At 45.3% G+C, this 22,686-nt stretch overlaps 1 protein-coding gene across 1 annotated transcript in view; it reads left to right on the forward strand.

Annotated features, from left to right (window-relative positions):
• Positions 1-22,686, forward strand: part of PDGFRL (platelet derived growth factor receptor like) — a gene marked incomplete at its 3' end in the record, with an annotated part of 46,483 nt that overhangs the window by 22,813 nt on the left and 984 nt on the right. The window contains exons 3-5 of the mRNA XM_079726849.1: positions 11,928-12,079; positions 16,307-16,600; positions 21,864-22,003. Of these exons, the coding sequence (XP_079582975.1) occupies positions 11,928-12,079; positions 16,307-16,600; positions 21,864-22,003 (586 nt within the window). The remainder of the gene's footprint in view (positions 1-11,927; positions 12,080-16,306; positions 16,601-21,863; positions 22,004-22,686) is intronic.

The raw sequence follows: 22,686 nt of genomic DNA on the forward strand, positions 1-22,686 counted from the left end.
AGCTGTCAGGATAGAATAAGGTCATGCAAGTAAAGCACTGGCACACGCACGAAGCCATCTCAATATAGGCGAGTTATTTTTATTCACAAGATTGTACCCAAAGGAGGTGAGTTGCAAGAAAACAGCCAGGTTTTCAGGAAGTCTGGTTTTAAAAATTGTTTCAGACGTGTATTTCAATCTCATACAAACTCTAGACATCCATGATGCCATGGAGTGCATACTCATATCCAGACGCGTGGTCCTGCGATACTCCAGCTGTCCTCAGTCTACGAGTCATCAAGGTGGGGAAATGGGTTGAAGTGCATTATTCAGTTTTGGGGGGGAAATGTTTTCTGATCTTATTTTAAAAGACACCAAAACATTCAATTTCTTGAGCATTCTGGTTAAGTCCAGGTTTGATTATCCCAGATGTGCTGCACTGCATTAAAATACAGTACGATGATCATAAAGTCAAGTTAATGCATCAGACCGAAAACACTCCAGGAATACCACAAATTATATGTGATGGTAATTTTGGAGACTGTTGCAAAATGCAACGTTGTTTACAGTACACCATGAAGTGATTGCATGTATTTTACAAGTGAAACCCTGCCTTAAAAAATGTGTATAGATGTGAGTGAGGTTTAGGATTTAATGCGCAAACGTGAAAATGGAAGTTGCCGTAGCATGATAATTTTCTTCCAAGTATCTAAATAGGCAAAATGTAAATAAAACCATTTTGTGAGGTATGTCAGAGGAGGAAGCAAGCAAAGAGGAATAAAGGCTAAGATATGGGAAGTTTTATGTCCCCTGGTATACAGCTGTAGAGAATGGTACTTTATAAGGAAAAGAAAAAAACAGCAAAACGAAGATGTCAGAGCTTGGCCTCTAGTCTCTGGGCTTGGCTGCCTTAGCAGAGACATCCACCCACAGAGGCAGGCATGAAGTTGCTGCCCTTGGGAATCTGCCCAGTACATCCCACGTTCCTGACCTGTTTCCTCTGCCCTGGGGCCTCAGGATCATGCTGTCTCCTCTTGTTTGGTGCTTTAGTGATCAGATCCTCTGTTTAGACTGCCTTTTGTACTGGTAATTTTGCCCTGAACTCTGCCTTTCAGAGCACGTGCTACGTACTGCCCGGCTCCTAACCCCACCCACTGCTTAGCGCTCAGCTTCAATCCGGTGGCCCACCTGCCGCGGAGGGGAGATCACACAGCGCAAGCTCACCCTTCCCTGTAACAACCCTGCTCTTCTTTACGAACTTGACTTAGTCACTAGGACAGGGCAGGGGTGTTGGACCCTGGGTACCAACCAAAGTTGATACAAGAGAGAACATGATCTCATGCACTTAGTTGACAGAGGGGGCTCACAGAATGGCTTGTGATGTGGCATTGGCTGTTGGGCGTCCTGGAGGAAGAGGTTGAGGACAGGAAGTATCCGTATAAAAGCAGAAGGGGTGACTGCAGGGTTTGTCACAGCTTGAGATTAATAGGCGGAGTTATAGTGAGACTAATTTATACATAAAGACAGTCCACTAAGTCAGGAAGGTATATGTGAGAAGAAAACCAGAAGTGGCCCTGACCACAAGCAGCTTATGAACTCGTGGAATAAATGACATACATCCCAGACACAGTTACAGCCTGTGGTCAGGTGTGAGTGTGCAGGGACCAAGGGACTAGGTTAGACCCCCTCCTGAGGCTAGGGGCTTTCTCAAGTTTGCACAGCTTTTAGTGAAAGTAAATTAGACTTGAACTTAATTCCCAAGGCCCCTCTAGTCTCTACACCAAGAAAGCTGTCTATTTCTTACGTTTCTGATGTTTGCTCAGAAGATATGCCATCCGAGTGGCCTCAGGATGAGTGGGCGCCTTGAATACATTGATAAGGTGGGAGATTTGGTGCATCGCTCTCTGGGCTGTGAATCCACTGTGCCAGGTACGAATGGGGTCGGCGCACAGCCTCCGCATTCACTATTATAACTTGGCCACAATACGCTCATTGTGGCCAAATGCCAGCCCATTAGTAACCCACAGCTTGTTTTCCTAACAAGGGTGGTGGAGGCTTGCTCCATTGTCTCCTGTCACTCCTCTTCCTGGGCCTATTCTTCCCTGAAGGCGTGGCCATGAGCATTCAGCTCAGCAGACCTGGAAGATCTTTTTTTCATGTGACCTCCTGCCAAAGAAGTGCTGATGGGCTTATTCTACACAGTGAAATTAGAATGACCAGAAATGTAATCATGGAAGTTGTTAACATAAATAACCCCTATACACAGAATCCTATGGGGGCCAGCTTTAAAATTTGACCTCACCAAAATTACATGACAACAATGCTTTACTTGTTATTTCTATGAGTTTCTCTACATGGAGCACGCACATCTGCTAAGTTATCTTTTGCCATCACCTCACACTTCCTCTGTGTCACTCGTTTGGTCAGGATTTCGTTAGGTGTTTGAAATAATAGACACATGCTTCCTTTCCAATGCACAGTGGGAAGCATGGCACATTCTTTTCCAGGACTTCCCAAGGATTCCATTCCCAGCTCTGACTACTGGCTCTGTGACCTTGGGTGAGTCACCGGATCTCTGTGAAATGAGGGATTCAACCAGATGATCTCTAAGGTCCCTTCTGGTTCCAAAATGACCCTGGAACTTGTACTTAATCTAACGTGAGTTAGATGATATGGGGGCCAAGGAGTTAAGACCCTTGGACAAGAATTCAACCCATGTGAATTCTATTCTATTCTGCACATGGTCACCTGTGACTGCTGTCTGCATCCCATGATGCCATGTAGAAGGCTGTGAGTGACACAGGCAACTGTGAGACATGTTCCTGATTCCTGCTTAAGAAGGATCATTTCACTAGAGAAATATAATAGGAAGTTGAAAAGGTTACATACTAAGCAGTATGTGTGTGTGTGTGTATACACACACATCTAGTGATAAAGGGATCAAGTGCAGAGTGTGAGAAGAAGCTTAGATCAGTGTGTACTAGGGCAACCTCAATAGCACCTAAAATTTGTGAGCACTTATTCTGTGCCAGCATCTTTCCAGGATCTTGTACATTTATTAACTAACTTAATTCTCAGAACAACCCTAGAAGGTAAGGACGATTAATCTCCCTGCCTCAGACGAGGAAACTGAGCACAGTAAAGTTAAGTAACTTGTTCATGGTCACAGAGCCAGTACGTAGTGGAGGCAGGATGGAACCAAGGAAATCTGACTCAGTGCATGCTCTTAACCACCATTTTACAAATACCACCAACCATAAAGTTCTTCCCAAGAATAGAACTTGAAAGAATAATGAGGTTTAGGTCAGATGGAAAAAGAAGAGAGCCTTTCAGAGGTAAGGAGATGGCTGGAGGGCTGGGATGGAAACGAGCGGATGTGTCTGGGTGGGTGAGGAGTTGGGCTGGATGGAGAGGAGGGTCCACGATGGAGGTGTTGGGAGAGCACAGGAGCCTTGGATTCCAGGCAAAGACGGTGGCATTCGATTCTGTGCACACTGGGAGCTGCTTGTGTTGTAAAGCTGGAGGAGATAATAAAGTGGTTCTTAGGAAAGTAATCTGATGGTTTTGTAGAGCATCTGAAACATTCTTCTAGAAGGATCGATTTATAGGCTCATAGAACGTAAGGAATGGAAGAGAGACGTAGAGTCGATGTTGACATCAAGATCTAGATAAAACTGGAAGATTCCCCACTTACAGTGTTGACAGCGTCTTGAGATTTTCAGTGACCTCTTCCTTTTTTTTTTTTTTAACTGATCCATGGGGTGTCTAACATTCTAAATTAAATGAGCATGTATTACTTTGTCATAAGAGAAGGAAAACTGTAAGAAAAGCAAAACTAGTTAAACTGCCTAAAAAACTGCAGAATGGATGCTCTGCAAATGTATAATCAGGGATGGCTCATTGGTACTTTAAAAATCTGGAGGTGAGTCTTATATTGTGTTGCCTTTATAACATGTGGCTATGCACATTATTCTAGGCGGCTGGACAGGGTTTTCTGTTTGGTTAACCTCTGGTGTATCAGGCCTGGTGTGGGCTTGTGGTGTCAAAGGGATATCCATGCCTTGTTTTCTTAAGATCTGGAAATCTCTGAAGGAGGAAGAGGAACTTTTCCTTTGTAAAGAAGCCAGATGGGTTGGCAAGAGAGGCAAAAAGGAGAGATGCTGCCAGCAGGCTGGAAGAGGTGGGGTGAGAAGAGAAAGGGAACATTCCAGTACAGCGGTCGGAGTGGGGTGGGTGTGCAGGAAAGGACCTGGAGAATGAGAGAGAGGCTGGCAGGGCTGGAGGGACATCACGAATGTGAGCTGTGGACCAGTTGAAAAATGCCTACTATAACTTCTTCTTAAATAGCACAGAGGAATCTGGCATAAGTCACTGTAATAGAAAAGACCCAAGTCACATTTCATATATATTCACATAAGCTGTTATTGGGATAGAAATACTGTAGTTATATTGCCAGGGTTTTGAGTAGGTCCTTGGATAGTATTCAAATATGCAGATAGATAGATGTATTTCAGCTTAATTTCTGATGTTGGAACTATATTCACTTTGAAGTTCCTCAGTTTACATATTTGGCTCTCTACTAGTTCTGCATACATATTTCTTTTCATCTTTTTTTTTGGTCATAAACTGTGGAGCTTTGATATATTTTACCCAGGATTTGTACTCTGTTGATGTGGCTCCATTCCCAGCATATGGTGGAGCAATTATTTTCTGACACATTCTTAAAAGGAGCCTTAGAGTAAACACAGGCCCTGTACACACACTTGAAACATGACAAGCAAATACTCACTAATCTTTATCTCCCTTGATGCTTGGCACTGTTCCTTGTATGTAGTAGAAGCTAATAAATAATTTATGATTCTGAAATGAATGTTATTTGAATAAGGAGGAGATTTGATTACATCTTTTTTGTTTTTGAAGCCATCTTTATTTTTTTAACATCTTTATTGGAGTATAATTTCTTTACAATGGTGTGTTAGGTTCTGCTTTATAACAAAGTGAATCAGCTATACATATATCCCCGTATCTCCTTCCTGTTGTGTTTTCCTCCCACCCTCCCTATCCCACCCCTCTAGGTGGTCACAAAGCACTGAGCTGATCTCCCTGTGCTATGCGGCTGCTTCCCACTAGCTATCTATTTTACGTTTGGTAGTGTATATATGTCCATGCCACTCTCTCACTTCGTCCCAGCTTACCCTTCCTCCTCCCCGTATCCTCAAGTCCATTCTCTAGTAGGTCTGCATCTTTATTCCCATCTTTCCCCTAGGTTCTTCTGACCATTTTTTCCCTTTCTTTTTTTAGATTCCATATATATGTGTTAGCATATGGTATTTGTTTTTCTCTTTCTGACCTACTTCACTCTGTATGACAGTCTCTAGGTTTGATTACATCTTTTCACCTTCCTCCTTACCTTTCTGTTTTATGCAATGAAGTCATCACAGAGTCTCCCAAGGCAGAATATCTAGGATCATATAGTTGGGTGGCCCTAGGAAAGTTATTTAAATTGACCTTCAACTACTCCTCCTGGGACTCCAACACTGACTTGGGAAAGTTACCTAACCTCAGTTTGCTCACCTACTGACAATGGGTATAATAATAGTACCGCATAGCACAGGGATATCAGATCGGTGCTTTGTGACCCCCTGGAGGGGTGGGATAGGGAGGGTGGGAGGGAGGGAGATGCAAGAGGGAAGGGATATGGGAACAGATGTATACGTATAACTGATTCACTTTGTTATAAAGCAGAAACTAACATACCATTGTGAGGCAATTATACTCCAATAAAGTTGTAAAAAATAAAATAAAATAAAAGAATAGCACCTAATTCTCAGGGCTGTTCTGAGGATGAAATCAGTCCAAATGTGCGAAGGGCTTAAAACAGTACTTACCACGTGTTAAGCACTACTTAGATTTTAATTATGAGTCATAGTTTCATCATCACCGTCCCATGGGATTGAGAAAGAGTGATGCGTACCTTGGGTGCTGTCAGTTATAACGGTAATAACTGGTTGTTTGGCTGCCCTTGTTTCCTTCAACCACTTGCTGAATGGCTAATTGTCCATTTAAATAGAAAATGGGGTATCATGAATAATACTGAGCTAATTTAATCAGATCTTCCAGGTATGAGGAGTTTTTTTGGGGTGTGTGTGTGTGACAATATTTAACAAGATTTACAAGCTAGATAGAGGCACCTGTTTCTCAGTCAAAATTCCTTCCGTTCATTTCATTTCGGTAGGATGGAAATCCATGTCCTTTTCATTTATAAACATTCGTAACCCGAGTCTATATGACACTAGGTTAGAAGCTCTACCACTTAGAGTTGGGAGACTTTGGATAAAGTACTTTGTAAGTTTCAGTGTCTTCATCATAAGAGGGGGAAACTAGTACCTCCATCCCAATGTGGTCATGAGGCCCGTCACAGTAACAACGTCTAAAATATATTGAGCTCTTACTCTGTGCCAGGCTCTGATCTAAGTCTTGAGGGAACTTGAAGAGCTTAGCCTAATGCCCTCCATAAGTGTTAGGTGTTATTGTTGTTGTTACTAGGAGTCTGTAGGTGTAGCCTGACTGGAAGGCGTGAGCTCTAGATAAGGAGTCTGAAGGTCATGGTGGAGCTGGGATTTGAATCCTATCAGTGTGGCTCCAAAGTCCATGATCTTATACCTCATGTGACTGCTATGCCTGTCACCCCAGTCCTCTGGCCACCTTCCTTCCAGCCCAACTCTCTTTGTTATGAATTGAACCTGCCTTGGTCTCCTTTCAGGGATCTCCTTCCCTGGAAACACACCCTCTGTTTGGTGCATGTTGAAACTCTCTGTCTTGAAGCTTGTCCTGCTACCCCTCCTTGGAATGCCCAGGGCACTTTGCATGAAGGAACTTGAGAGCAGGGGACTCTTCAGACATCACTGTGTCCCTGCTTCTCTCCTCCGATACTCCCATTTCATTTGCACTAATTGACTATTTATGGAACCAATGAACTGATTATCTTGGAACCCAGGGCTCACCTCCCATGCTTGTCTTATAGAGTCTGGGGGAAGGACAGGAGTGTGGATGACCCCACCATTGTCACCTGGTCACTTCCCCCTGACTTTGGGAGCCATCAGTCCCCTCCTCTGTGCCATCCCATGACATGGTCCCCTCCAGAAAAGAGTAGCCTGGGCTACATACACGAAGTTTCCAGCCTCCACCGATGGGGACGGACGCTGTGTATGTAAAGGCCAGAGTAGCCCATTGGAAGACACACATACACACAACTCTAAATTTTGGACAAATACTCTTTGAAACCTGGACTTTTCCATCAGAGTTCACTGTGGGTCAGGTCTGGAAGTGCTGGTTTGGAATAAAAATGTCTGGGGTGAGCTGATGTGCTGGGGTGTTCAGAGCTGCCTCCAATTAATGTAAATTCTGCTTAACTTTACTTTTTGCGGGGGGCAATTTGTTGCAGCACCTCTTTTATTTTTTTTCAGAGTGATTCTCTAGTTTTTTTTAAATTTATTGAAGTATAGTTGATTTACAATGTTGTGTTAATTTCTTCTGTATAGCAAGGTGACTCAGTCGTACATATATATACATATTCTTTATCATATTCTTTTCCATTATGGTTTATTCCAGGATATTGAATCTAGTTCCCTGTGCTGTACAGTAGGACCTTGTTGTTTATCCATTCTATGTGTAATAGTTTGCCTCTGCTCATCCCAAACTCGAATCCTTCCCTCCCCTACCCACCCCCCCTTAGCAACCACAAGTCTGTCCTCTAAGTCTGTGAGTCTGTTTTTGTTGCCACTTTTTTTTTTCAAAGCTCCACTCAAACTTCACATCTTGCACTTCTTCCATCCCCAGGGATCTGTGAAGTAGTTACAGGAGGAGGGAGGGTCTACGGTTGAAGCATCTTGGGACCGGGCTCTGCAGGGCTCAGGGAATCCTCGTCTTCACCTCCTGGTGGAGACTCTACCCCCAGAGGCCTGAGGTCACATCCCAAACCCTTGGGTAGCCTGCTGCTTGGACTATGTGAGCCCATTCGTAGAAATGGACATTTTAAATCCAGGCATTTAAACTGTAATCCTGCTAAACAATTTGTTTCCTGTTTTACATTGTTTGCAGAGACGAGGGGGTGGAAAGATCCAGAAATGGTTTCCAGTGCATTTCCTTCCTTCCACCCCCAATGCTGCTAAGGATACAGCGTGGTGGTAGGGTTAGCCCCAAGTGCCACATTTTCACGTGTGCAGTTTCTTTCCTGGTAGGAATGGCATCTTACAATTTCTATCCCTCCCAGGCTAGTACATGCTGGGCCCACAGAAGGTGCTCAATACATTTATTGATCACTTACTGATTTTGTACCCTGGGGTCTGAGCTCTATAGGGAATGTGGCCGGATGTTATGTTCCACCTGGGAAGACTTTCACCTCCATTTTCTGTCCACCTTTTCATCTTTTATCTGCTGATATGAAGCTCCATCCTCACAACTGAAATCACTATTTTGGTGGCCAAAGGCTTTCATTCTGCCAGATGAAGTGTGTGTGTCATGAATCTCTCTGAAAGGCATTAACCATCAATTTCTTGAATCTTTTTTTTTTTTTTTTTTTTGTGGTACGCGGGCCTCTCACTGCTGTGGCCTCTCCCGTCGCGGAGCACAGGCTCCGGACGCGCAGGCTCAGTGGCCATGGCTCACGGGCCCAGCCGCTCTGCGGCATGCGGGATCCTCCCGGACCGGGGCACGAACCCGCGTCCCCTGCATCGGCAGGCGGACTCTCAACCACTGCGCCACCAGGGAAGCCCTGGAATCTTTCTCCTTGATGATCCCCTTTCCTGATTCTTCTTTCATTGCTGATTCTACTTTTCCTACTCGGCCCCTGATTTGGGTCTAGATTTTGTCCTCAGCCTTCTCTTTCTTCTCCACACTTTTCCTTGTTGAGTTCATTCATTCCTCTAGCTCCTGCTCGTACCCACTGTAGACGATTCCCCCAAATACAAATCTAGAGCTGTTTTACCTCCTCTGTGCCCGGCCCGTATTTCCAATGACACCACACGACACCCACACTTACCTGACCCACGTTTTATCACAAATTCAAAATCTCCAGCAGTGAATCTATTATTCGGTCGCCCCCGTCTCCTTTCTCTTCTCAGCTGTTCCATCTCAGTCAGTTAAAACCTCATTCTTTCCATAGCATGGAAATACAGGTCAAGTGCTCATTCTTCATGTGTCTTTCTTCCACCTCTTATACCCAGTCGGTCGTAACTCTTCCCCAAGAAAGCAAGCCTTGTATTCACTTCCGTTCCATCGCACCGCCAACACCCAGTCTGGCCCCAGTGCTGGCTCTTCACCCCAGTAACGGCCTCTCCCTCTTCCTCCTCCTCCCCCCGCCTCTCCCTTGCCTGTTCTCCCCACTCGTACCCTGGCTAAGTGGGCCCAGCACTTCCCACCTCCCAAACCGAGGGCGGTCCCTGCTGCCTGGTGAGTGAAACGTGTACCCCTCTCGCTGTTCTCAACCACATGCCCTGTGACTCCAACCCCCTCCCTCCATCTCCTTCTGTAATTAATGGATTAAATCCCCCAATCAGCACTGAGTGCCTTCTACCCACCATGCACTGGGGACACGGCAGTGAAATGAGCAGAGCAGGTCCCTCCCAGCCCCCTGGGGCTGTGTTCTCGGAGCCAGCGAGCTCGCTGTCTCTCAGCGCCTGCTGTCCCTCCACCTCCACCTTTCAGACTCCAGCTTGTCCTGCCGCCGCCTCTAGGCTGCCTGCAACCTCTTCCACCCACAGTGATGAATCCCTTCTCAGAATTCCTACTGCTCTTGCTCTGAGCAGCGCTTTAGTTACACTCTGATCTTTTCATGGATATTAGTTTTAGCTCCCCAGCTGGATTTGTAATATCCTTGAGGGCTACTGGTTTGTTTTTAATAAATTTATTTATTTTTGGCTGCGTTGGGTCTTCGTTGCTGCGCGCGGGCTTTCTCTAGTTGCAGCGAGCAGGGGCTATTCTTCGTTGAAGTGCGCGGGCTTCTCATTGCGGTGGCTTCTCTTGTTGCGGAGCACAGGCTGTAGGCCCGCGGGCTTCAGTAGTTGTGGCTCGTGGGCTCAGTAGTTGTGGCTCGTGGGCTCTAGAGCGCGGGCTCAGTAGTTGTGGCGCACGGGCTTTGTTGCTCCACGGCATGTGCAATCTGCCTGAACCAGGGCTCGAACCCATGTCACCTGCACTGGCAGGCTGATTCTTAACCACTGCGCCACCAGGGAAGTCCTGGGCTACTGGTTTTTATTTGCGGTGCTAGCCATCCCCAATGCTGGGTGTGCATATTTTTCATTGTTGTAGTAGTATTCACAATAACTACTACTAACCTGCAGTTATATGTAATTAAGATATAATTAGGAAAATACAGTGAACCAGGCATGACATGAAGTACTTTGTATGCATTTTATCATCTAATGAATGTGTATTGGGTACATACTTAATTAAGGAAGACAGTTTTGTCCAGCTGTTCTCCAGCTGTGGGTCTCAGGGGAGTCCATTCTGCTCTCTGACGCTCAGTTTCCTCATGTGCAAAATTGGGGACTGGATTCCTGCTTTTTAAGGCTCTTTCCAGTTCCAACACTGATGTTCAATTTCATTTCAGTCCCCTTGTTTCTAGAGAAACTTTACCGTATACTGTGGACAGATTTGTTGCTTAGGGGATATAAAACAAATAGGGCACTATTCGTGCCCCCAAAGTTTTCACCATCCATGGTGATAACAGGAAGCCAGAGGTATCGGAGGGGTGAGAGGGCAGAACCAGTTACATCACTGGGAGAAAGCAGGGGGATTTCAGACTTGGTTCTAATTAGAAGCTTCCTGAAGGAGGAGAGATTTCCGTTCAGTTGAAAGGAGACAGTTGAGGGAGTGGGAGTACAGAGCATCTCCCGGCAGAACGGGTGGGCAAAGCAGCTATTCAGCAGAGACCAGAACAGGCTGTGTTGAAGACCAACCAGCGAGACATTCTGCTGTGTGCTAAATTTAAAGTGGTGACCGTGCTGATGTTACTGCGACCTATCACAGGAGAATCTCGCCTACATCAGAAAAGTATGTGGATCCCAGAGGGGGTTTGAGGTGCATCCTCAGGTTGAAACCATTTATTTTGGCATCCTCACATGCCAAGGCCACGGTGGGGGAGGGCATCCATCCTGAGGATGACACATCTGGGTTCCTAACATAATACAATTAATTACCATGACAATCGGCTAATATTAGTGTTTAATAATAATAAATATTTATCTCTCCTCATTTCAAAAAGGACCTGAAGGGGTTTGCAAATATATTCACATGCAACAAGATAAAAATACAAGAGATTAAAAAAAGAAATTAAAAGAAGAAATAATAGTGTGAGGCCACAGGAGAAGTGCCCAAAAGCTCTAAATACTTGACCAGAGGTGGGTGCATGATAGGGGCTCCGCATCTCAGCAACCAGTGCATTTTTTCCTGAAAGGGAAGTTTTTATTTTTAGTAACGTAGCACCTCAAAGATTCCAAGCTTGTATTCAGAGCCTTATTCTTATTGATCAAAGAGGTTTTGCATCCTGGATAGTGCTGTGTGCTTTCATTCCTGTTGACTGCTATTTAAATAAACTCATGAGAAACAAAAGCTGAAAGCAAGATGCCTGCCCAAGGCTTTGTGGCTGAACTCGTGCGGCTGCGTTGCAATGCACCAGTGATTTTGCTTAAGGAAACCCCAGTCCTGAGGTTGAAGTGAATGTCTTCTCCTTAGAAAACGTAGGAAAGGCCTTTCTCTCTGCCTCCCCCATCTACCCCCACCCCCCAAACACACTTTTCCCCAAATACACTCTTTTATTAGTCAGTGCCATCTGAGAAAGGGCACTCTGCCTGGAGCCGCTGGGGCTTTATCTGCGAGAATGATGGAGCAGGGAGAGATGGGCGCGAGGCCCCAGCCCCACCGCGACCCGGCTTTGCTCTTGTTAACAGTGTGAAGCAGCACGAACGCTACGGCCAGCTGACCCTGGTCAACTCCACCGCTGCCGACACGGGTGAATTCAGCTGCTGGGGGCAGCGCTGCAACGGCTACATCTGCAGGAGGGACGAGGCCAAAACGGGCTCCACCTACATCATTTTTACAGGTAAAAGGTTGGCTGCGTTAGTGGAACTCTTCAGACCTCTGGACTTAGTCCATATTAAAGTTTCCCACTGTCTGCTGATTATCAAGTAAGTACAATCAGAGCGCTCACTATTTGCCAGGCTCTGGGCTCAATGCTTTACATCAATTATTTCATGTAAGTCTCACAAGAACCCTTCAGGGTCAGTACTAACATCTTTTTTTTTTTTTTTTTTCCAGTGGGAAAGTTGAGGTTTAGAGAGATTAAGTAAGTCCTTCAGGTCAGACTGCAAGTAAGTGGCTGAACCAGGATTTGCACCCAGAACTGTCTGGTTCCAGAGTCTGTACCGCATTGTCCAATATTGTAGCCACTAGACATGTGTGACTTTAAATGTAAATGGGGATTAGTTAAAATTAAAGCTAAAAACTCAGTTCCTCGGTGGCCCTTGCCATGCTTCAAGTGCTCCACTGGCACATGTGGCTGTAGCTGTCCTAATGGATGGTGGGGATAGAGGACCACCCATCATCGCAGAAAGCTCTATTGCACAGCGTTGCTGTAGACTTTGGGTCACTGTGCTCTCAGAATCTCTGATGAGCTCCTTTCTGGAAGCTCCATAGTCATAGGATGCCTGGCTAAAGGCCTCCGCGCGTTTGTCTTTGTGAGTACTATGAGCTGAGGTTTGGGGGCAGTGTTCCCAATGGCTGCAGCCTGTGTGGCTCCAATCCTGATGCCTGAATCCAAGTGAGGTGCCTGAAAATAGGCAGATCTTCTCCCCTGTAGGGTCAGATCTGGGTTTGCCAGGTGGAACTTGCACTTGGAGCAACGGGCCCTGGAGAGTAGCTTGCCAGCCTCCTTCCTCTGCTGAGATCTCTAAATTCTAAAGTTTGGAGGAAGACGTTCTCCAACAAGGCTCAGAGGTCAGGAACAGCTTTCGGGAATCTTTCAAATGCTATGCCCTAGCGCTGCTGTTGTCCAAGGCATTTCAGGTGAAGCCAGGAGGCTTTCTTAGTGTCTGGGCAGGGGCTGCCACAGTGACTTAGGTCTACAACTCAGATGACCTTAGGCTCTGGCCATTAATGAATGCTCTAGCAAAGTCTCATACATTCTCTGCTCCTACCCAGAGAGCTCCCCTCTGGCAAGCAGATACACGAGCAGCGTGCTCTGCAACCCTGGAAATACAGGCCTCTCCTTTCATGTCCACAATACCATGAGGAAGTAAGTAGAAACTACTCAGTTATCTGTTTTAGAAATAATAATGCTGATGCTGAGACGCAACGGGGCAAGGTGATTTGTTCCACGTTCCGTGACTTCACGTGGCGGAGTAAAGAGTCAAACCCCGTTTCTCTGATCCAGGATCCAGTGTTCTTCCTGCCTTAACCCACTTTTAAGACAAGGTGATGGACAGATTGACAGGCACACACGAGCAGGCATAAATGGTGTTGTCAGAGTTGCTGACAGTTGTTCATGGGCCATCGCTTCTGAGCCTCACTCTGGAATGTGCCACCCAGAAGTGCCCCTGTGCCCTTCGCGTGATACGACACCAGGAAGCAGCAGTGGAAAAAGCAACTAATGAAGACTAACAGAGCCTGTTGTTCTGGACAAGAACTGATACCATATTTCAGATTGCAGAATGAAAATTCTTTGCTGTGATTAGCACTGTCATGTCTTCCCCAGATAGTGGTTTTTGGAGCTGAGGTTTTGAACTGAAGACCTCCCTCGAGCAGACCGTCTCACTAGGGTCATAGGTTCTCTGAGTTCTGGAGGTAGATCCTCTTAACTTACAGAAGCCCTTTTGTGCATCAAAGGAAGGCTGAAAAAAATCAATATTTATTTCAACCTTCAAGAAACCTGGATCAGGGACGTGACCTAAAGCGTTGTGTCGTTTTCTTATTCCTCAGCACCAGGGATCCCGCCGGATTTTTGGGATAAGGTTTAGCGATGTGTCTTTTCAGCCATTGGGTGGGTTTGGAAAACCAAGATGGGCTGTTATGGAGGCTATTGCCTCTGGAGTCTTTCAGAACATATGCTTCCCTACCACCCACACAGAGAAACGTCTGGCATTCATTATGTTTTTATGTTTCCTACGGTTTGATTGCAAACACTGTGAAGCTTCTTTTGACTGTGGTTAATTTGTGCAATTTTTGATTAAGCAACTGCCCCATGTTATATTTAATCTGCATCCAGGAGGCTCTCAGAGGGTTTTTCCCCCCCCTCTGTAACTTTATATTGAAGTATAATGTATAGAAAGGGAAATACACAAATCATGACTCTACAGCTCAGTGGATGATCCTCAAGAGAACTGTACATATGTAACCACTACCCAGATCAAGGAGGAGGACATTACCAGCAGTAGGGCTTCTTCATCGTAAAAGGCATAGGATCCAGTTTACAAATGTAGTAAAACCACATTAACAAGCACTTTACCAAATGTGGAGTTTGTTATAATTTGGATTTTAGCTTATAGCCTATTAACTAAGTTTTATGAGTGGGGGGCATATGTGATCTATAATTTTAAATATAAACTTGAACATACTTTTTTTTGGTAGATGGAATCTACTGATGGCAAATATTTTTTTATTTTAAAGGAAATTCAGTATTATTTTTCAAGTTACAATAATCAAATGAATTAATATTTTATGTAGTACATGCTCACTAAATGTCAAGTGATGAATAAATGAAAATTTGACAGCTTTAATTTATAGATAATAATTTGTTGACTCATTCATATATTCTTCCTGCAGCCTTGCTTCCTCCATTCACTTGGCAAATACGTATTTTTTTCTGTTTGTTAAAGCAACTGGTGTGGTCACTTCTTTCAAAGCATGGATTATAGTACAGGAAGTAAGACCTCATTTTTGTGTTCTGAAGTTCAGATGGTTCACGTCTTCTACTGGCTTTGCTCGTTGGTTCAGATTCCTCCATAAAACCTTAAAACAAAAGTTGTTTCTGAATCTGACAACCATACATTCCTTAAATACGTTTGCTAAAAAGAGACCTTTAATACTATCTGCTCCAGATTCTCCTCTTTACAGATGGGGATGTTGAAGCACAGAGAGATGAAGTGACACATTCAAGGCCACACGGACTTATTCCGTGTGGACACAGGGGTGTTAGGTACGACGTTGATCAAGATGCCCTCACCTAAGCCTGAAGGTCAGTTTATCATGAAGTGGCACAAGTCACCCAGACTGATGGAAAGTCTTGCAAAGATGGAGACTCCGTAAGCTGTGATTCCACGTTACAGAAGCTGGCTCTCAGAGCCAAAGAACTCTTGGCCCGTGAAGACATTTGCTATTGTGTCCAGGAATTCTGTCCCCAACCTAAAAAACAAAAAAATCATACAACTGGGGCACAAAGGCTAGTGAAGAAAGCCAAGAGTAATTGTTTCGGGAATATTGTAGGAAAACGTGGGAGACAATTGAATAAATGTTGAGGTGTGATTCAGTTCAAAGATTTCTCTTAGATATTAGTGTAATCTCTCACAGAATGATGCAGAAAACAAAGTATTTAATGTGCTGTGCCCAAAACAAAAAACAAAACCCCCCAAACCCAATCCAGAGTCCCTTGACTGTCCTGAGGAACATATGGATAAACCAGTCCTCATTTCTATAAGATAAAAATGCCATCATCTAGAGCTTAAAGAACATGCAGCGTGATTTCAAAGGGAACAGGAGAAGTGTAAGCAAATGGCTGAAGGTCCCCAGCCCAGTGGCAGCCAAGCAGAGCCCAGAACCTGAGACCAGCGGGTTCCTCATCTGTCCCTGCTTGATTCCCTTTCCATTTGACCTTGCCAGGAACGAGTCCTCTGGGCTGTGAGGACACCAGCACCCTCACTGGGCCCGTCTCAGAGAGGCTCTGCTGAGCCAGGAAATTCCTCCCAACGGGCAGATACTAAGCAAGGGCTGTGGGGCCGACTTCTCTAGACACACAGCAGATTGTTCACAGATGTTAAAGCTGCTCTTAACAAGGAAATCGGCCTCCTTCCCTGCTTCCTCAGTGGGACAATCCAATGGGCCTGATTTGGGCTTGAACTAACACCTATTTTGCTTCCTTTAAGAAGATGGGAAGTAACATCCTTCTTCCAGAAAAGGAAAAGCATTTTTAAAAATAGCCTTTTCAATACATAAGGACTCCATTATCCGAGTATATTGTCAATCCACCCTCATCTTTGTGCCCTGAATATAAGAATCCCTTTAACTGCTCTTACCTTGTTTCTCCAGAATAAATGAGCCTGTGTCTTTCCCTTTGCAGAGAAAGGAGAACTCTTTGTACCTTCTCCCAGTTACTTTGATGTCGTCTACTTGAACCCGGACAGACAGGCTGTGGTTCCTTGTCGAGTGACTGTCCTGTCGGCCAAAGTCACGCTCCACAGGGAGTTCCCAGCCAAGGAGATCCAGGCCAACGGAACAGACATCGTTTATGATATGAAGAGAGGCTTTGTGTATCTGCAACCTCACTCTGACCACCAGGGGGTGGTCTACTGCAAGGCGGAGGCCGGGGGCAAGTCTCAGATCTCTGTCAAGTACCAGCTGCTCTATGCAGAAGGTAAGCCCGCTCCCCTCCAGGGCCGAGACGGGAGTCACTTCTAGCTGGTCAGCATCAGGTTCTGCTGTTCCCAATTATGGAGGGAAATCAGGCACAGAATGCTGTTCTTAAAGGCCCCTCTGCAGCACCGCCATTTCTAGAACGTTCTACCTCCTTGCCTGTGACCCCAACGCAACTCCCCCCCCGTCTCTTCAAGTCCTTGCAACGTTCACTCTGGTCCTGCCTCCGTGTGATTGCTCATGGGGATCCCAGATCCCCATGTCATCCTGCCGTGCTCTCCGGCCTTGAGCTTTGGGCACACGGTCAGCCAGCGAGCAGCTCTCCTACGGTAGCAGCACACATCACCTCCCCTCCCTTGACAAGCGGTTCTCTCGGGCCTCCCTCCCCCGACTTGCAGGAGAGAAAGCACCCTCCCCAGCCCTGTGGGGGAGGAGAGGAGGGGGTCCCTCTTCCTGAACTCTGGTCCCTCACTGATGACTGTCCTCCCTCCGAGGAACTCTGACATGAGCCTGGTGAGGGGTCTGTGTGGGGGGGTGGAGGGGTCCTGCTCGGGGACCCTGTGATGGGATGAGTGGCCCCAGAGCTAGCTGCTCTCTGAGATGAGAACTTAGGCTCCTTCATGCCCCTTGTTCTCAGCCGTGAGACTTAGTCACAAGGCCACAGTCTCCAACATTCTGCTACCAAATAACCCTCTCAGCCCTCCATTAGCCACCCTCCGCTGCAGCCATCTCTCTCCGCCATCACAGCCAAACTCCCTGAAAGAGGCCTCCCGGTCCCCTCCCCCATGCTCCTCAGCTTTCTCCCCTAAGCTCCACCAAAGCAGCCTTGGCTAAAGGCCCTCCCAGGCCATTAAGTCCAGCAGACAAGTTTCTGTCCCTGTCCTTCTAGATTCTACTTTGCCTACCTGAAACCCTCTCTCCCCTGGTCCCATTTTTTTTTCCTGCTTTCCCCACAGCCTTCTCATTCTGCTTTGCCAGCTCTTTAATTTTTAAAAAAAAATTTTATTGGAGTATAGTTGATTTACAGTGTTGTGTTAGCTTTAGGTGTACAGCAAAATGAATTAGTTATACATATATCCACTCTTTTTAAGATTCTTTTCCCATATAGGCCATTACAGTCTTGAGTAGAGTTCCCTGTGCTCTACAGTAGATCCTTAGTTATCTGTTTTATATATAGTAGTGTGTATATCTCAATCCCAATCTCCCAATTTATCCCTCCCCCTGCTTTCTCCCCTGGTAACCATGGGTTTGTTTTTTACATCTATGATTCTATTTCTGTTTTGTAAATAAGTTCATTTGTACCCAGTTTTTAGATTCCACATATAAGCGATATCATATGATATTTGTCTTTCTGTGTCTGACTTACTTCACTCAGTATGACAATCTCTAGGTCGACCCATGTTGCTGTAAATGGCATTACTTCATTCTTTTTAATGGCTGAGTAATATTCCATTATATATATATATATATATGTATCACATCTCTTTATCCATTCTTCTGTCGATGGACACTTATGTTGCTTCCATGTCTTGGCTATTGTAAATAGTGCTGCAATGAACATCGGGGTGTGTGTATCTTTTTGAATTATGGTTTTCTCTGGATATGTGCCCAGAAGTGCAATTGCTGGGTCATACAGTAGGTCTGTAGTTTTTTAAGGAACCTCCATACTGTTCTCCATAGTGGTTGTACCAACTTACATTCCCACCAACAGTGTAGGAGGGTTTCCATTTCTCCACACCCTCTCCAGCATTTATTGTTTGTAGATTTTTTGATGATGGCCATTCTGACTGGTGTGAGGTTGATACCTCATGGTAGTTTTGATTTGCATTTCTCTGATAATTAGTGATGTTGAGCATCTTTTTATGTGCTTTTTGGCCATCAGAATGTCTTCTTTGGAGAAATGTCTGTTTAGATCTTCTGACCATTTTTTGATTGGGTTCTTTGTTTTTTGATATTGAGCTGCATGAGCTGTTTGTATATTTTGGAGATTATTCCCTTATTGGTCGATTCATTTACAAATATTTTCTCCCATTCTGTGGGTTGTTTTTCGTTTTGTTTATGGTTTCCTTTGCTGTGCAAAAGCTTTTAAGTTTCATTAGGTCCCATTTATTTATTTTTGTTTTTATTTTTATTACTCTAGAAGGCGAATCAGAAAAGATCTTGCTGTGATTTATGTGAGAGAGTGTTCTGCCTGTGCTCTCTTCTAAGAGTTATATAGTATCTGGCCTTACATTTAAGTCTTTAATCCATTTTGAGTTTATTTTTGTGTACGGTGTTAGGGAGTGTTCTAATTTTACTCTCTTACATGTAACTGTCCAGTTTTCCCAGCACCACTTATTGAAGAGACTGTCTTTTCTCCATTGTATATTCTTGCCTCCTTTGTCATAGATTAGGTTACCATAGGTGCTTGGGTTTATCTCTGGACCTTCTATCCTGTTCCATTGATCTATATTTCTGTTTTTTGTGCCAGTACCATATTGTTTTGATTACTGTAGCTTTGTATAGTCTGAAGTCAGGGAGCCTGATTCCTCCAGCTCCATTTTTCTTTCTCAAGATTGCTTTGGCTTTTTGGGGTCTTTTGTGTTTCCATGCAAACTGTAAAATTTTTTTTGTTCTAATTCTGTGAAAAATGCCATTGGTAATTTGATAGGGATTGCACTGAATCTGTAGATTGCTTTGGGTAGTATAGTCATTTTGACAATGACATGGTATATCTCTCCATCTGTTTGTGTCATCTTTGATTTCTTTCATCAGCATCTTACAGTTTTGTTTTGTTTTCTTTGCGGTATGCGGGCCTCTCACTGTTGTGGCCTCTCCCGTTGTGGAGCACAGGCTCCGGACGCGCAGGCTCAGCGGCCATGGCTCACGGGCCCAGCCGCTCCACGACATGTGGGATCCTCCCGGACCGGGGCACGAACCCACGTGCCCTGCATTGGCAGGCAGACTCTCAACCATTGCACCACCAGGGAAGCCCCAATCTTACAGTTTTTTTGAGTACAGGTCTTTGGCCTCCTTAGGTAGGTTTATTCCTAGGTATTTTATTCTTTTTGATGTGATGGTAAATGGGATTGTTTCCTTAATTTCTCTTTCTGATCTTTCATTGTTAGTATATAGGAAAGCAAGAGATTTCTGTGTATTAAATTTTGTACCCTGGAACTTTACCAGATTCACTGATGAGCTCTAGTAGTTTTCTGGCAGCGTCTTTAGGATTTTCTGCATATAGTATCATGTCATCTGAGAACAGTGATAGTTTTACTTCTTCTTTTCCAATTTGGATTCCTCTTATTTCTTTTTCTTCTCTGATCGCCATGGCTAGCACTTCCAAAACTATGCTGAATAAATGTGGCAAGAGTGGACATCCTTGTCTTGTACCTGATCTTAGAGGAAATGCTTTCAGCTTTTCACTGTTGAGAATGATGTTAGGTGTGGGTTTGTCATATATGGCCTTTATTATGTTGAGGTAGGTTCCCTCTATGCCCACTTTCTGGAGAGTTTATCATAAATGGGTGTTGAATTTTGCCAAAAGCTTTTTCTGCATCTGTTGAGATGATCATATGGTTTTTACTCTTCAGTTTGTTAATGTGGTGTATCATATCACATTGATTGCTTTGCAAATATTGAAGAATCCTCACATCCCTGGGATAAATCCCACTTGATCATGGTGTATGATCCTATTAATGTGTTGTTGGGTTCTGTTTGCTAGTATTGTGTTGAGAATTTTTGCATCTATGTTCATTAGTGATATTGGCCTGTAATTTTCTTTTTTTGTGGTATCTTTGTCTGGTTTTGGTACCAGGGTGATGGTGGCCTCATAGAATGAGCTGGCTCTCCCAGGTTTTAAATGTTGGAGCTCCCCAAGGCACCTTCTTTGTCTGTCCTCATCCTCTTCCTGGATGATCTCAACCATAGCCATGCTCTGCTGCGTATCTATTCACTAATCACTCCCAGGGGATTGTATGTGGCCTGGATCTGGGAGTGCCAGCTTCATGTATCCAATTCTCTCCCTAACATCTGTGCTGAGATGCTTCACAGGCCCTTCCCTGGACTCTGGGCCTTCCTCCCAGGACTGGCTCTCCAGCTTTCCTCCTCCCAGTGATGGCACTGCAGTTCCAGGGTGCAGGAGCCCCAAACACTCCCGGCCCCTCCCAGTTCTTTTGACTTATTCCATCAAATCTCCCAAATTCTGCTGTTTCTCTCCATCCTACTGCAAAGAGTTCAACTATCATCATCTCTTCCTTGGGCCCATATGAATACCTTTCCAACTGCTCTCTTCTGTGCCCATGCTTTCTCCATCTTCCACACTGTAGCTGATTATAGCTCCAGTTAAAACCATTCAGTGGGTTTCTGCTTTTCCTAGAACCAAAGTCAAAATCTTCCGCATGGCCTGAAAGGTCTTCTTGCATGGCCGGCCTCTGCCCTCTCCCAGGCTTCCCCCACCTCCCCTCCGGGCCTGTCTGCTGGTGCCTCCCCTTTTTCCTTCAGATTTTAGTTCAAACGTCCCTTAAGGAAGGCTTTCCTGCTTCTCAGACCATCCTGAACCTCCCCAGCACTCTGGGCTTCTCCTTCAAGTTCTTCCCACAACTCAGGTTCTAAACCAACCACACAGTGACCTGCTGAGTGTCTGCCTCTCCCACTAGAATAGAGGCCCCGGGGCTCAGAGACCACGTCTGTCTGGTTCGGTGCCATAGCCTCCACTCCCAGCACGTTGCCTTGCTCAAGGCTGCTGTCAAACTTACTCGAGTGGACTGAGCCTAATGAAGAATTTTGTCTCTGAAATGCTGTGAAGTAGAAACATCACACGCCCTTCCTACAAATGTCTCTCCCTTTGGTAGATTCAGACTCTCTCCTCTACTTCCTGAGGCCGCACACCTGTCCACCTTCACCCATCAGTGGCTCTCCCTCCAGGCTGCCTTCTCTTCCTTCTGCTTGCTCCGCCCCCAGTCCCCTTCTTCTCCCTCTGCCTTTTTATTCCCTTCACGTGAGCTGCTGGCAGACCTTCTGGGCTCTTCTCCTCATTACAAGTGTAATGCCTGGACCTGGGGACTTCTGGATGACCACCCCATCCTGGACCACCACGGTAGAGAAAGAGGAGGTGTCAGAGGAAACCAGAAGTGGTGGAGAGGGTAGGCCCGATGCTAGGTGGGGAGCTGAAGAAAGACAGGAATGTTCCATACCTGCCCAAAGAAGAAAACACGTCTGTTGGTTTTTCTCTGCCATGGCCCATGGATTTCACCTCACATCCCCCATCCCCTGCTCACTTCCAGTTCCCAGTGGTCCTCCGTCAACAACCATCTCGGCATCTGCAAACAAAGTGAAGGGTGGGGATGACATCAGCGTCCTCTGCACGGTCCTCGGGGAGCCGGATGTGGAGGTGGAATTCAGGTGGATCTACCCAGGGCAGAAGGTAAGCATACCCCGGCCTCAGCCAGCTGCCTTGTTTTGTTCCCTACCCACCCCCAACTCACTGATATGGACTATAACTTAAAGACGTATGAGAGACGTGTGCAGCTACGGTAGGGCTAAGGCTCGCTTGTTTCCTCCTAAGATGTTTCAGTATATTTACAAATGGCTTTTATGAATGGACAGGAAAAAAGTGACTGGGTTCCATTAGGCAATTCAGTCAATGTACTCTCTTCATGTTATTTTTCTTCATGACCCTTAAGGAAGGGGACGGGGCATGAACAGGAAAGGAGGCCTCCTTCCTTCACCTGCAACCTCAACCTTCAATCTTAATTCTGGGTCGACTGGAGGCCAATCTAACCTCCTTCTGGAATCCTTCAGTATTATCTCCTATAAAAGCTGGGCCCCAGGGCAACGAGCTCTAAGTAGACAACCACCAAGTTGGCATATAAATCCAGGCCTTCAAAAAGGCGCTGTGAGGCCGAGATCATTTTAAAATAGACTTCCCATAAAAACAACTCCAGCACATGTAGCCTCTGGGCCTGTTCTGCTCACAAAAATAAACAGCTTTGCTACCAACATGGAATAATCCCTTTGTTGCCAGAAGAGATTTGGCCTCCTAAAATGTACTCACTCAGTAGCCAATACACTTCTGGTTTAAGGGCTGTGATTGGTGGAAAATAACTC

Source organism: Hyperoodon ampullatus (assembly GCF_949752795.1).
Source record: "Hyperoodon ampullatus genome assembly, chromosome: 20".
NCBI lineage: Eukaryota > Metazoa > Chordata > Mammalia > Artiodactyla > Ziphiidae > Hyperoodon > Hyperoodon ampullatus.